This window comes from Toxotes jaculatrix, chromosome 9 (genome assembly GCF_017976425.1).
Source record: "Toxotes jaculatrix isolate fToxJac2 chromosome 9, fToxJac2.pri, whole genome shotgun sequence".
NCBI classification, from domain to species: Eukaryota; Metazoa; Chordata; class Actinopteri; family Toxotidae; genus Toxotes; species Toxotes jaculatrix.
This window is the reverse complement of record NC_054402.1, coordinates 14,447,402-14,463,516: the sequence shown is the minus strand read 5'-3', so window position 1 is coordinate 14,463,516 and position 16,115 is coordinate 14,447,402. Positions and strand designations below refer to the sequence as shown.

Here is a 16,115-nt window from a genome sequence, read left to right as displayed (position 1 = left end):
TTTAGATAAACATAAGTGACGAACTGTGATCAGCAACAAACTTAGAAGAAATCGTGTCTCATACTTTAAGTCGTACAAAGGAGCCATTTAATAAACCAAATTCGCAAAACAAGTTGTGCAAGTACATATTTCCGTTTGTAATTGTGATATCTCTGACAGCACTTGAAGGCGGCGTCAGCTGGGATAAACAGGGCGAGCGTGCACTCAGACGCTTCAGTCCAGGTGGAGACATGGTGCAGCTTTACTGCTGGGGCGAGAGCTCCAGTGGACAGTTCGGTCCACAGAATGCCCTCAGTCCGGTGTCCTGGACTGTCCCCGGCGTTATAACCAGCATCTGCTGCGGGGACCGGCACACTTTATTCCTCACCAGAGATGGAGGCGTTTTCTCATGTGGACACAACTCACAGGGACAACTTGGACGAAAGAAATCTCAAGATGGAGGGACTCCGGGTAAGTAATGATGTCTTTTTTCTTTTCTTTTCTTTTCTTTTCTTTTCTTTTCTTTTTTGGTTGCAGAATGGTCATATAATAGTCCTTCTGCCCGTGAAAATTAATCTTTTAACCTTTTTTCTAATGACTGTTGAACGTTAACTGCAGTATTATCTGGTTCTTTGGTTATTATTCATGACTCTGTCAATACAGTTTTATTTTAGGAAAGACTTTAATGTGTTTTACTACTACCCTGAAAGCCTGGTGGGTTTATTGCAGCCAATGAGTCAAAGCCCCAAACACAACGCAATCTAGTTATTAACTGAACTGAGTTTCAGTTTCGTTTCCCGCGTGTTAGTCCAGGTAACGAAAGTTAAGTAGGAACTGCTCTTTATTTTGCACTGAGTTCATGTGAATGTGGGGAGGGTGGACATTCAGGGCAGTGTTGCATTCACGGTCTGGGTTTAGTTGTGATTTTAAATATAAGTGCCTTAAAACGGTACAGTATCCCACTCCTGTAAATAAGAAGTTAACACAACAGGTTTCAGTGCCATGCTTAGGTTTGCCTCTGTATTAATCTCATATATAACACTGGATTGAGGTTATTATATAGCACGTGTATTGCTGCTCTTTAAAGTGTGTGTTTGTGTGTGAATCTCTGTCATCCTGTTAAAGGCCGTGTGGAGAGGCTGGGTGATGTTGTGGGGATGGCTTGTGGTCAGGACCACTGTTTGGCGGTGTGTGCATCAGGAGAGGTGTTCTCCTGGGGGGCCGCAGAGGATGGACAGCTGGGGATGTTACCGAATGCACTATGCAAAAACCACATACCAAGGCAAGATCACTGGAATACATGAATTTGCACACTAACCACTGAAAGTTAGTGGAAAGTACAAAGTTTTTTTTTTTAACTGTCTTTTCAACTTACAGTAAGGTATCACTGCCACTACCTGTGATTCAAGTTGCTTGTGGAAACTCCCATTCTCTGGCACTGACCAAAGGTAAGACTGAACACACTGGTGACATCTTTGTGTGTTTATATGGAGCAGTGCCAACTCCAGTTTCACATCTTTCAAAGTTTAATAATGTTATAATGATTTGTTTTTATTTTTATACTTCGCTGTGCCAAATCCAGTTTTCCAGTTCCCTGCAGACACGATAAAGTACTTGCAATTAATAGCAATTAATGATTTTCTTTAGCATTAGCAGCTTCAACTGACCAACTGCACAACTGCAACATTATAGTCAGCATTCAGCTTTTCTCTTTTCTGATCCCATCCTGGTTAAATATTCAAAACCAGCAACATATAACTCCTAAATATGCTTGGATACAAGTTTCCCCTTAAAACTACCTGTGTTATATATGAAAATTACTATGCTGAATATTAGCTGATTATTATATGAATTAGCTCAAGTGTAATTGCTCTTTATGGCGTGCGTATTGTGGGTCAATTAAGAGGTCAGCCCATTCTGTATCCTTTTTTAAATATTAAAAGAACACTACTTTTTTTTTTTTGCCACTGATGGGGAAGTATACAGATGATGAAGCTGAATAAAACAAATTTTCTCTGCACTATTTATCACTTTCCAGGAGGAGATGTCTTCTCGTGGGGTTTGAACAGTCATGGTCAGCTGGGTCTGGGGAAGGAGGTGTCACTGCAGTACACACCCGTCCTCGTTTGTGCTCTGTCCGGTGTAGCAGTGACCCAGATTGCAGCCGGAGCGAGCCATACTCTGTTCCTCACACTCCCAGGCTTGGTGTACTGCTGTGGGGCCAATAAATCTGGCCAGCTGGGCCTCAACCGGGAGGATGAGAGGGGTACAAATAATTTATCTTAACTCAGTCATAAACTTACTTGTTCACATGCAGCAGATTGTTGATAAAGGTAGAGCTCATTGTTAACTGTCAGACCAAAAAGCTACTTTGGGAAAAAAACTAAGATTTTTTTACTCTACATAGTTAGCAGAGCTTTTTTAGGATCCTGGAAATAATATTCAGAATAGTGCTAAGTGTTGTAAAGTGACATTCAAAGATTGCTGGTTATTTATTTTTCAGAATAAAAAAAATAGGGATAATAACCTAAGTATTGAAACCTCACCAAAACCTCAGTTTTTATTAATTTGAAATAAACATGTTCTCCATTTATTTCCATTTCATTCCATCACTAACAGGAAGGTTTAACATCTGTATGGTACCTGCCCTCAGACCTCTGGGTGTCTCCTACATAAGCTGTGGAGAGGCACACTCAGCTGTGTTAACTAAGGTGCTGAACTAGAATGTGACGAAATCCTCTGACTTCACCCAATGATTATTACAATTATCACATTGTGATGAAAACAAGCCCAAGGCATTTCTTCTAATGATGTTATGGGATGCCGTGATTTCTAGGATGGTAAGGTGTTCACGTTTGGAGAGGGAAGATACGGTCAGCTGGGTCACAACTCCTCTGCTGATGAAAAGAGACCCAGACAGGTCGACGGTCTGGACGGACCCGCCTCACAGATTGCATGTGGCTGGTAAAAAATTTTAAGTGTGCTTATCTGCATGCTGAAACTACATTTTATTTAAGATAAGCTTACTTAATTTTGGCATTCTTAGGGTGACAGAATTATAAGCTCATGTTTATGGTCAGTTGGAGAAACTCCTGAGAAAGTATTAGCACAACTGGTAATCTACCATTGTAGAATACTTTTATGTCATATCAGTTATTTATTTATTTATTTTTAATTTAAATTCACAATTGTTTCCCAGGTATCACACTCTTGTTTTGGGCTCCTCTGGCCAGCTGTGGGCTTTTGGTAATGGGGTCAAAGGTCAAATTGGGACTGGACAACCAGAGAACAGTCTGAGTCCCACTCTGGTTCAACTTCCATGGACTGCTGACAGTGCAGCAGCCACACCCAAGGGTATGCATGTATTGGCGCGGTGGTATTTAATGGATTTAAATGAGAATCTGTCTTTGATCTTGTTCACACCCCCTCCCTTTAACTTCAAATTATCCCAGGAGATGCAAGTAACTTAGTAACATGTAGCAGTAACATGGCTGTAAAAGGCAATTCGAGTCAACAGTTACAAAAGATGGCAGTAAATTATTTAGTAAAATTAATATTTAAGGATCTTGATTGTCACGTGTTGGTTTAGATTAGGCTGTGCAAGACCAGCAGATTTAATTGACATTTCTACATTTGTTTTTATTTTTTAATTGTTTAATCAGACTTGAAAATATCAGCTGGGTGGAATGCAAACTTCATTTACTCTTCACCTGCACAGGTAATATGTGAAATTTTTAAAGACTCATCATTTTTAATGACTTTCTGAAAAAAAGAAATACCAAAAAACTTTTACTCTTAGCATGTGTAAAGTGACATTCACATATTTTTTTTGTTATTCCCCTAAGCATTAAAAGTTGTTACGATGATAAAAGTCATTAAGCTGGCTGCCTTTAAAGTTATGTTTACTTTTTTTCTTTCAAGAACTTGGGCCATGGGCAGATAACTGGACGTCTTGATGAGAAAAAACTGCAAAGATGGCTGTCAATGAGACATGGCAATGCAGAGGCCAGGGGGTAATCTTTGTAATTTTGTATTTCCTTCTCTTCAGTAACTACAGTTTCTGGACCCTTATAATGCTTTTCTCTCTTTGTGCGGCAGAGAAATCACCTCGATGTTTCTGACAAGTTCAAGTCTTGTTGCAAGTTTTACAAAAGCCAGGTAAGTCCTGGTTTTTAATTGGTGCTACAGTTATAGTGTTTAGGTGAGGAAAGTAGGTTTTAGAGTTAAAAGAATGGTATTGCCCACTTACTTCTATGTTTTAATGCTTTGCTTTTATCATCAGTGGGCCCTCATTAGAAGCAGGTGCCCTAACTGTGGACCTTGAGGCTGCTGACCAAGCTTTTGACCAGCTGCTGGCAATACCATGGATCAGACAATCAGTTAAGAAATCCTTTTAAATGATTTTCACACATTCAGGTCTTTTTTTGCTTTTGTTGTTTTCTGTTGTAGACATAAATTGAGTGAATGGGTAAACTTGCCTTGCTATGTACAGTAGTCACTGATTTATTTGTCTACAAAAAATGCACACTATGTAAATTACATCATAAGCAATATTTTCTCATTAAATCTCTTTTTTTCACTCAGGTGAAACTAGATCGTCACTTAGACTTGCTTGTTAATTCCATGACTGTCCTAAAATCTCCTGAGATCCTGCTGATTCTGCTGACGTGCCCCCTTTTCCAAGAGGACATCAACGTCATGAACGGAGTGTTGCCTCTGGCTGTCATTATTGGAAATCTGAATGAGAAGGCTCTGGGATTTCTAAGTAATCAACTACAGCAAATTTTATGATTTGTCCAAAATGAAATTATTTTTTAATTTTTCACTCTATTTAAAAGTGTATAGGGTCCTCGATGGTCATAGATAATATTCATGGACCCTTCACAGACCACATTTGAAAATGTACAATATAAAACTGCACACAATAAATAATACTCTCTGCTTTTTCACAATAAAAGTGAACTGTTCACGTGATAGATGAGAATAAGTGTATGTAAATTAAAATAAATTACAATACAGCGTATAAATAATAAAACTGTCAATTAACTTTATGTATTTTTTTGTCCTACAGGAGGTTGGTGGTCCTCCCTGACACCCTCCATACTGATGAAGCACATCATGGTCTTCAAGAAGGCCCTGGCCTTCATGCTAAGAAATGGCCTCTTGGCAACTCACAACCCAGGAGTCAAATATCTGCTGGAAGTCCTCAAGCTGCTTTACAAAGTCAGTTTCTTTCACTCATCAGTGGCTTTAATGCCAGATTTGTTATACTTTCTGAATTTGGGATCAAAGATGGAATTAAATAATTTTTCCCGAGACTAATGTCATGAACACAAAATTTTAGCTCTAAGGGACATATTCAGTTGTGTGATCAGAAGGAACACTGAGACTAAAAATTGTGACATTACCAATCATTCAGCCTTTATTAACTGATTAATTGCTAAGCCTATAAATATTTGACAAAGTTACCAGAGCTGAAAGTGATGTCTTAAAACTTGTCTGACCATCATTGTTCATTGATGGCATGGCAAAGGAGCGCAGCGTAGAAATAGGTACTAAGTAACAAAATGTCTTGATGAAAAACTATTATTTCTATTTCTGTTTGAATGTTTTTCTATTTTTATTTGCTTGCAGGCAAACAAAGCTGGGAAGTCCTACAAAGTCCCACTCAGCACGTTTTATGTAGAGGAAATCAGTGGTAATGTGCAGCCAGTCGAGGACGTCACTCTCTGGTGGGAATTTTCTAAAGTGGAGGTAAAGTCATACAGTACAGTAAACATGATGTTGTAGCATTTCAGAAGAATGACTTGTCCATTTGTCCTGAATAGTTTTAATTTTCAGTTGGACTGCTTATTGTTGAAATGTTTTATATAAATCCTCAATTACTTTCTTAAAGGATGATGTTAACACTCCTGCCATCTTCTGCCGCTACCCGTTCCTGTTCCCTCTGGTTTGCAAAGTGGCGGTCTTTAACGTCTTTGCATTCATAACGAAGGTACAGAGTGTATTATAAAACTAATTCAGCTAAAAGCATTTAGTGAACGTCTAAATTAACAGTACTGCTGCAGTTGTTTCTTAATTTGAGCTTTAATTTAAAAAATCTCATGTGCTGTGTGATTCTAGTAAAACTGCTTTCCATCTGTAAGGAGATTTCTTTATAAACATGGGTTTTGTAATTACAGAGAGCGCACCATTTCATTCATGAATTGGTTTTGTCATGGCCTGATGAGTCACTGGTAGATTGTCCAGACTCTCCCCCTGCCCCGGTCTTCCAGCTAAGCCTGAGACGATCTCACCTGGTCGAAGACACCTTCAGACAGCTCAGTTCAGCTGACCACTCAGCCTTCAAAAGGGAGCTTTTGGTAAAACATGCTATCAACACATTGCCACATTTAGTGCATTGAAACTAAATTTAAATTTATTTATTTACCCGTTACTTCAGCCTTATGGTTTCTGCGTCCACAAATTTGTGGGACTCACAAGAGACAAAAAAAGGTCAAGCTGTGATATTCAGAGCACTAGTCCTTAGTATGGGTAGAACAGAAGATCCTACACTCACTTTTCCTAATGCAATTTAATCTGTGTCTGTGTCCCTTACCCATTTGTTACAAGCACAGAGTCGATGTCAGGCAAGCTTGGCTTGGATATTTATCATAAGAGCTGATAGTAATTTGGTTTGTGTTCAGTGGGGTGTTTAAAAGAGTATTATTTGTATCCCAGGTGCAGTTTGTGGATAACCGAAAGGTGACAGTTGTCAACAAAAGGGACTTCTTCCTCCATGTGTTTGAAGAGCTCATAGCTCCCAAGTCTGAAATGTTCATGTACAATGAGAGCAAGACTCTGGTCTGGTTTCCTCCCAGGGTAAGACCAGTTCATTTTAAGAGAAAATCATGTGTTAAGGTTTTGCACATTCTAATCCTTTGAAATTGTTCACCTTGAACTGTTGTACATCTTGAGTCATTTTTCATCTTTGTCTTATGTAACCTTGGACAGTTGTCAAAGTTACTAAATCATAACTGATTTTTTTTTTTTTTTTAAATTCACCAATCAAAAAGCTAAAAGTGGAGGAGAAGAGTTACTTCCTGTTCGGCGTTCTGTGTGGCCTGGCTCTTTACAACCACAACATTGTCCACCTGCCCTTCCCACTGGTGCTCTTCAAGAAGCTGGTCAGAGTCAAACCCTCAATGGATGACATGAAGGAGTTTGACCCTGTAATGGGAGAGTAAGATATTTTCTTTTGCAAATAGGAAAAATAGAAAATTAAGGAACAAACTGTTTAATGCATCATGTACAGGTTGCGACTATGTCAAATTAATTGTCCACGATGTTTGCTGTGTCTCCAGGTCTTGGCGGTGCATGTTGGAAGACTACACTCCTGATGTAGTCAAAGCTTTGGACACTACTTTCACTGTAGGTTCACTAAATCACAGTTACACTGACTGCCACTGTCTTTTCATTCTTTGCCTCTGTTTCCTACACATGTTGCTCCAATGGTCCAGTTTTAAATGTAATTCTTGTTTAATACAGGTTACCTGGGCTGGTGAGAAAGTTGAGCTTGATCCGGAAGAAGCTGGAAAACTTGTCACAGGGTCAAACAGGTATGTTTATACAGAATTACTGCACGCAACAATTGGCACAGATTTAGAGTCTGCTTCATTTTAAAAAATAAATCAGTTTCTCTGCCATTCCCCCCTCCCATCTTTTTTTGTCATTTCATTTATGTTGTTTAACACATAAATATCCACCTTCACAATTTACACCCAACTTCACTGCATAATGGGGGCAGCTGTGGCGCCGTCGACCATATACAACGAATATGGGTGGTGGTGAAGGAGACATGTCCCCCCTTCCTCTGCGACCATGGCTGTGGTGCCCCTGAGCAAGGCCCCGATCCACCCAGCTCCTCAGGCGCCTTAGTTGGCAGCCCCCTGCCCCAGCATCTCAAGTGCATGTGCATGCTTGTGTGTGTGTTTCGTTCACTTGGTGTGGGGTAAAATGCAGAGAATAAATAATTCCCCCAGTTTGAAGGATCAATAAAGTAATAGGGCTATTTAACTTTATAATACAAATAATAAGAATACCTCACAGAACTTGTCAGCAGTCAGCTGATATTGTATTTTTTTTATATCTCTCTTTTCACAGGAAGGAGTATGTAGATGCTTTTGTCAACTACATCTTCAACAAATCAGTGGAGGGTGTGTTTGAAGCGTTCAAAAGAGGGTTTTTCAAAGTGTGTGACATGGACGTGGTGGACTTCTTCCAGCCGGAGGAGTTGCAAGCAGTGATGGTGGGCCAAGAAAACTACGACTGGGAGGTGTTCAGGCAGGTGGGTTGAAAACCACTAGGCAATATTTGTGGAAATACTAAGTTTAGGATTGTTGATTCTGTACCCAAAACCATCCTATGTACAGATCTTCCCACATTCTTTCAGGTTGTAAAACTCTACCCGGATGTTTTTTAAGAAAATAAGGATTATACCTTGTGGTCATTTAGAACAGACGTTCCTTGAGTGAACTAACATCTGTAACTGCTGATCTGGAAATACCTTAGATGTCCTGGGAGTGAACCCCATTTTGTTGTCCTGAGTGTTTGCTTGCTGTGTTTACTCATCACAGTTTTTCTATGCATTCTATACCAGGTTTTAAAGATATGTATTAGGGGTGATGAAAAAAGCGATCATTGATTAATCACGATTACATTATGGACGATTATGAGTGGATTATTAAATTTCCAAAGATGGATTTTTTTTATCGCAATACACTGCAGTGATTCCTCCAGTTACTGGCTGTCATACAGGATTTAACCGCAGGGCAGAGCTGTTGACTAACAGCATAGACTGTATAAAACATGGACGTAGCACCCGTAATGTCACCCATTGGTTACTGGGAGTCGGTTTTGTGACCGTTTTGTGAAAAAATGTACCAGGCTGTAATTATGTTTTTTTAGGCTGTAAAGTTGGCTATTTTAACATGGGGGTCAATGGAGAATTGTTCACTTCTGGAGATAGCCCCCAGCGGCAGCCAAGGGACTGCAGGCTTTTGAACGTGGAAGTGATCCTCACTGCTGAAACCTAAAAACTGAAAACTCCCCCGTTGACTAACAGACATAACAAAACACCCTGTAACAGAGCTGGCGAGTGAGCGAGCTTACTATGCTAGCGAGGCGAGAGGCGCGTGAAATGGACAAAGAAACACCATTAACCAGCAACCAATCCATCTGGGCTAAAAGCGAGCGTGTGGATGCATTTTGGTTTTCATGGCAGGAATTTTAAACACATCGACAGGACGTACGTTGTCTGCAAACTTCGCCCCACTAAGCTAAAGTACTGTGGGAATACTAGCAACATGGGGACTGCAGGTTCGAACCCCAGTCTGAGCTCTTCTGCGCAGAGTTTGCAGGTTAGAAGCGGTATAGAAAACGGATGGGTGGATGAGGGCTCACATGTCGCACTTCCATCCAGAGGAGGCTGCGTGGGCTAAAGACAACCGCCTGAAGCCTGTCATTCTACCGAATCAACGTACTCTCCACGAGGTGACAACACAATTAGCCCCGGTCAAAGACTAAACCTAAAAGGAGTTAAAAAAAAAGAATAATTTGGAAGTTACAGCTATACCACACAATACTGAAGGTGCTTCGAGATGTTTCTCAATTAAAGAGAAGTTGAGTTATTCAGCAGCTGACTGTTTTTTAATGGTGCAATACGTTTATTGTGTATTTTGGGTTACTGTTGTCAAATGGAAACTCAGTAACCGCCCATAATCTATTGGTAATCGAATCGAGACCTCAGTAATCGTAATCGAATCGAATCAGGAAATTGTACCGATTAACCACCCCTAATATGTATTAGAGTTAAAATATGTTGTGAGCAGGAATTACTTTTAAACCTTGCGTGCCCAAGTGCTTGTGAGGATGTCATCCAAAACCTGCAAGTCAGTTGCCAAACAGCAACCAATTCGATGCAAGAAATCCCAAATGCCAAAATCTTTTTAATCCTTTTTTTTTGTTTGCATGCAGGTTTACAAACTGAATAGTTCTCACAGTTTTCTCACAGTCACCAAGACAGAAGTCTGAAATCTGTTGGTTGTATTTCTGTTTAGATGTGCGCATTTTTATTTTTCCATGCAGAACACAGTTTATGATGGAGACTACCACGCCGGGCATCCAAACATCATTACCTTCTGGGAAGTGTTTGAGAAACTGACAGAAGAGGAAAAGAAAAAATTCCTTCGTAAGTGTTATGCATAATCTTGCTTATTATCTATAAACTTTTACTTTACACTGGAATGGCACATGGACATTTTCAGACATAAGAAAGAGCAGGTATTCTCAGAAGTTTTCTTCAATGAATTTAAGATGCTCTCATTTATCGCTGTACCAGATCACTCACCGTTATCTCTTCAATTTTATTGTCACCAGTGTTCGTCACAGGCTGCAAACGCGTACCCTTCCTGGGTATGGCGAGCATCACAATGACAATCGCTGTCTTGCCTGATGCCACTGAACTCTGTTTGCCGGAATCCCTCACTTGTCATCATCTGTTATTGCTGCCCATCTACCAGAGATACCCAGTCGAGAGGACAATGAGGATCAGGCTTCTTCAGGCTATTAATGACAACAGAGGCTTCTGGAAGAAGGATGAATCTAGAGGCTGAACTAACAGTGCCTTCTTCCAAAACCTTACTTTATTTTCAGTTAGTTCTGTGCTTTTTTGTCATTACACTGTGTAATGACCTTTAGTTTGATATAATAAGCTTTAACTTGCGGTCCATAGTAAAAATATGATATGATAAACTGGGCAGTAATAGTGACCATTATAACTCTGATAGCCACTACTTGCACATTTCAAGTTAAATGTTGAAACCTTGTTTGATTCTGTTTCAACTTTCTGTTGTGCAGTCTACAGTTATATAACTATTACACAGAGTTAGGCCCCGTGTGTTTTCACTTTTTCATTCAGCTTTGGTGAGTTACAAATAAAATATGCACATGTAAAAAACACTGAAAAGAAAAAAATAACGCATGTAGCCATAATATGATGAAACAGTAATTTGCATTAAGTACCCAGTAGAAAAGAGGTGGATATTGGGCCAAGACTTTCAAATCTTTCTCCACCTCAGTAACTATAAAGTCATCTGTTGTTACACCACTGCCACTACTTTCAGTCACTGCTGCATCTTTGCTAAGGGTAACCTCAGTCTTTTGGCATTTTATATCCTGACATTCTCATCATTAAGTATTCTTTCTGTTCAGGTTCTACAGGTTTAAATCTTTAGCTAATATTTTATGTCATTAAAATCAGCAGTTCTAAAATGTATACAGTTCAGGAAGATCATTTGTTTTTCTGCCATTTGTACCTTTATAACCAAACAATAAATGTTATTCTCTGTCTTGCACTTTATTCTCTGGTTGAAAGTTAAGTAATTTTAAAAACATATTTAAATGTTCTTTTGAAAAGATACTGATACATTTACATCACAGGCCACGACATCACAACACAATCTTCTAATAACCAGCAGGGCAGGGTTACTTCCTGAAATATTTCATTTCTTAATAGACAGGGTCTACAAAGAGAATTCTTGTATAAAATATATGTTGTTGGTAACAACAAGCCTGATTTTGATGCTATATATTCTGTACAAAACAAACAAAAAAAAACCCAATCATGAATAGGGGTGTGCCATCTAAGTCACCTCACGATTCGATTACGATTCACAGTGCTAAGATTCGACGATTCACCGATTATCGATGTATCTCGATTAATCTTTTTTTCCTACACAGTTTCTATTCTCACTGTATTTACTTGTAAAATAATGTATATTTTTAAATATCCATTCATTGAAGTACTACACGTTTATCTCTTTTCTTTATTATTAAATGAAAACATAGAAGGTGCGATTTTTCAACAATTTCCCAGCATTTAGAAAATATCAAACTTCTTTTAAAACAAAATGTCTCCACACTGTCACTTTTAAGCCCGACAAAAAAAGTCAAAATTTTTTTCGACCTCAAAATATAATAAAAAACGTCATAGTATAATAAGGCGTTTTTTTCGGGCAAAAAATGTCAAAATTTTTTTCGACCTCAAAATGTCATAAAAAACATCATAGTATAGTAAGGCGTCAAAATCGGACAAAAAAAGTCAAAATTTTTTTGGACCTCAAAATGTCATAAAAAAAGTCATACTATAATAAGGCGTCAAAATCGGTCAAAAAAATGTTTTGACCTCAAAAGTCATAAACAACGTCATACTATAGTAAGGCGTCAAAATCGGGCAAAAAAAGTCAAAATTTTTTTCGACCTCCAAAAGTCATAAAAAACGTCATAGTATAGTAAGGCGTTTTTTTCGGGCAAAAAAAGGCAAAATTTTTTTCGACCTCAAAATATAAAAAACGTCATAGTATAGTAAGATGTTTTTTTCGGGCAAAAAAAGTCAAAAATGTTTTCGACCTCAAAATGTCATAAAAAACGTCATAGTATAGTAAGGCGTCAAAATCGGACAAAAAAAGTCAAAAATTTTTTAGACCTCAAAATGTCATAAAAAACGTTACAGTATAGTAAGGCATCAAAATCGGACAAAAAAAGTCCAAATTTTTTTCGACCTCAAAATGTCATAAAAAACGTCATAGTATAGTATGGCGTTTTTTTCGGGCAAAAAAAGTCAAAAATTTTTTCGGCCTCAAAATGTCATAAAAAACGTCATAGTATAGTAAGGCGTCAAAATCGGACAAAAAAAGTCAAAATTTTTTTCGACCTCAAAATATCATAAAAAACGTCATAGTATAGTAAGGCGTTTTTTTCGGGCAAAAAAAGTCAAAAATTTTTTCGACCTCAAAATGTCATAAAAAACGTCATAGTATAGTAAGGCGTCAAAATCGGACAAAAAATGTCAAAAAATTTTTCGACCTCCAAAAGTCATAAAAAACGTCATAGTATAGTAAGGCGTCAAAATCGGCCAAAAAAAAGTCAAAAATTTTTTCGACCTCAAAATGTCATAAAAAACGTCTTAGTATAGTAAGGCGTTTTTTTCGGGCAAAAAAAGTCAAAATTTTTTTCGACCTCAAAATGTCAAAAAAAACGTCATAGTATAGTAAGGCGTCAAAATCGGACAAAAAAAGTCAAAATTTTTTTCGACCTCCAAAAGTCATAAAAAACGTCATAGTATAATAGTAAGGCGTTTTTTTCGGGCAAAAAAAGTCAAAATTTTTTTCGACCTCAAAATGTCAAAAAAAACGTCATACTATACTAAGGCGTCAAAATCGGACAAAAAAAGTCAAAAAATTTTTCGACCTCCAAAAGTCATAAAAAACGTCATAGTATAGTAAGGCGTCAAAATCGGACAAAAAAAGTCAACATTTTTTTCGACCTCAAAATGTCATAAAAAAGTCATACTATAGTAAGGCGTCAAAATCGGACAAAAAAAGTCAAAATTTTTTCGACCTCCAAAATTCATAAAAAAGTCATAGTATAGTAAGGCGTCAAAATCGGACAAAAAATGTCAAAATTTTTTTCGACCTCCAAAAGTCATAAAAAACGTCATAGTATAGTAAGGCGTCAAAATCGGCCAAAAAAAAGTCAAAAATTTTTTCGACCTCAAAATGTCATAAAAAACGTCTTAGTATAGTAAGGCGTTTTTTTCGGGCAAAAAAAGTCAAAAAATTTTTCGACCTCAAAATGTCATAAAAAACGTCATACTATAGTAAGGCGTCAAAATCGGACAAAAAAAGTCATAATTTTTTTCGACCTCAAAATATCATAAAAAACGTCATAGTATAGTAAGGCGTTTTTTTCGGGCAAAAAAAGTCAAAAAATTTTTCGACCTCAAAATGTCATAAAAAACGTCATAGTATAGTAAGGCGTCAAAATCGGACAAAAAATGTCAAAAAATTTTTCGACCTCCAAAAGTCATAAAAAACGTCATAGTATAGTAAGGCGTCAAAATCGGACAAAAAAAGTCAACATTTTTTTCGACCTCAAAATGTCATAAAAAAGTCATACTATAGTAAGGCGTCAAAATCGGACAAAAAAAGTCAAAATTTTTTCGACCTCCAAAATTCATAAAAAAGTCATAGTATAGTAAGGCGTCAAAATCTGACAAAAAATGTCAAAATTTTTTTCGACCTCCAAAAGTCATAAAAAACGTCATAGTATAGTAAGGCGTCAAAATCGGCCAAAAAAAAGTCAAAAATTTTTTCGACCTCAAAATGTCATAAAAAACGTCTTAGTATAGTAAGGCGTTTTTTTCGGGCAAAAAAAGTCAAAAAATTTTTCGACCTCAAAATGTCATAAAAAACGTCATACTATAGTAAGGCGTCAAAATCGGACAAAAAAAGTCATAATTTTTTTCGACCTCAAAATATCATAAAAAACGTCATAGTATAGTAAGGCGTTTTTTTCGGGCAAAAAAAGTCAAAAAATTTTTCGACCTCAAAATGTCATAAAAAACGTCATAGTATAGTAAGGCGTCAAAATCGGACAAAAAATGTCAAAAAATTTTTCGACCTCCAAAAGTCATAAAAAACGTCATAGTATAGTAAGGCGTCAAAATCGGCCAAAAAAAAGTCAAAAATTTTTTCGACCTCAAAATGTCATAAAAAACGTCATAGTATAGTAAGGCGTCAAAATCGGACAAAAAAAGTCAAAATTTTTTTCGACCTCAAAATATCATAAAAAACGTCATACTATAGTAAGGCGTTTTTTTCGGGCAAAAAAAGTCAAAATTTTTTTCGACCTCAAAATGTCATAAAAAACGTCATAGTATAGTAAGGCGTCAAAATCGGACAAAAAAAGTCAAAATTTTTTTCGACCTCCAAAAGTCATAAAAAACGTCATAGTATTGTAAGGCGTCAAAATCGGACAAAAAAAGTCAAAAATTTTTTCGACCTCCAAAAGTCATAAAAAACGTCATAGTATAGTAAGGCGTTTTTTTCGGGCAAAAAAAGTCAAAAAATTTTTCGACCTCAAAATGTCATAAAAAACGTCATACTATAGTAAGGCGTCAAAATCGGACAAAAAAAGTCATAATTTTTTTCGACCTCAAAATATCATAAAAAACGTCATAGTATAGTAAGGCGTTTTTTTCGGGCAAAAAAAGTCAAAAAATTTTTCGACCTCAAAATGTCATAAAAAACGTCATAGTATAGTAAGGCGTCAAAATCGGACAAAAAATGTCAAAAAATTTTTCGACCTCCAAAAGTCATAAAAAACGTCATAGTATAGTAAGGCGTCAAAATCGGACAAAAAAAGTCAACATTTTTTTCGACCTCAAAATGTCATAAAAAAGTCATACTATAGTAAGGCGTCAAAATCGGACAAAAAAAGTCAAAATTTTTTCGACCTCCAAAATTCATAAAAAAGTCATAGTATAGTAAGGCGTCAAAATCTGACAAAAAATGTCAAAATTTTTTTCGACCTCCAAAAGTCATAAAAAACGTCATAGTATAGTAAGGCGTCAAAATCGGCCAAAAAAAAGTCAAAAATTTTTTCGACCTCAAAATGTCATAAAAAACGTCTTAGTATAGTAAGGCGTTTTTTTCGGGCAAAAAAAGTCAAAAAATTTTTCGACCTCAAAATGTCATAAAAAACGTCATACTATAGTAAGGCGTCAAAATCGGACAAAAAAAGTCATAATTTTTTTCGACCTCAAAATATCATAAAAAACGTCATAGTATAGTAAGGCGTTTTTTTCGGGCAAAAAAAGTCAAAAAATTTTTCGACCTCAAAATGTCATAAAAAACGTCATAGTATAGTAAGGCGTCAAAATCGGACAAAAAATGTCAAAAAATTTTTCGACCTCCAAAAGTCATAAAAAACGTCATAGTATAGTAAGGCGTCAAAATCGGCCAAAAAAAAGTCAAAAATTTTTTCGACCTCAAAATGTCATAAAAAACGTCATAGTATAGTAAGGCGTCAAAATCGGACAAAAAAAGTCAAAATTTTTTTCGACCTCAAAATATCATAAAAAACGTCATACTATAGTAAGGCGTTTTTTTCGGGCAAAAAAAGTCAAAATTTTTTTCGACCTCAAAATGTCATAAAAAACGTCATAGTATAGTAAGGCGTCAAAATCGGACAAAAAAAGTCAAAATTTTTTTCGACCTCCAAAAGTCATAAAAAACGTCATAGTATTGTAAGTCGTC

At 36.9% G+C, this 16,115-nt stretch overlaps 1 protein-coding gene across 1 annotated transcript; it reads left to right on the top strand.

Moving 5' to 3' along the window:
* The first annotated feature begins 194 nt into the window (after nucleotides 1-194).
* Nucleotides 195-11,377, top strand: LOC121186801 (probable E3 ubiquitin-protein ligase HERC6). The gene is made up of 23 exons (XM_041045601.1): nucleotides 195-450; nucleotides 1,105-1,261; nucleotides 1,357-1,427; nucleotides 2,018-2,245; nucleotides 2,599-2,690; nucleotides 2,816-2,943; nucleotides 3,179-3,333; nucleotides 3,642-3,697; nucleotides 3,901-3,992; nucleotides 4,078-4,137; nucleotides 4,262-4,358; nucleotides 4,564-4,744; nucleotides 5,051-5,202; nucleotides 5,614-5,733; nucleotides 5,876-5,974; nucleotides 6,162-6,341; nucleotides 6,700-6,840; nucleotides 7,035-7,201; nucleotides 7,323-7,389; nucleotides 7,507-7,577; nucleotides 8,122-8,305; nucleotides 10,105-10,207; nucleotides 10,396-11,377. The coding sequence occupies exons 1-23, from the start codon at nucleotides 231-233 to the stop codon at nucleotides 10,629-10,631; spliced, it is 3,057 nt and encodes a 1,018-aa protein (XP_040901535.1). The 5' UTR covers nucleotides 195-230; the 3' UTR covers nucleotides 10,632-11,377.
* Nucleotides 11,378-16,115: the final 4,738 nt, after the last annotated feature.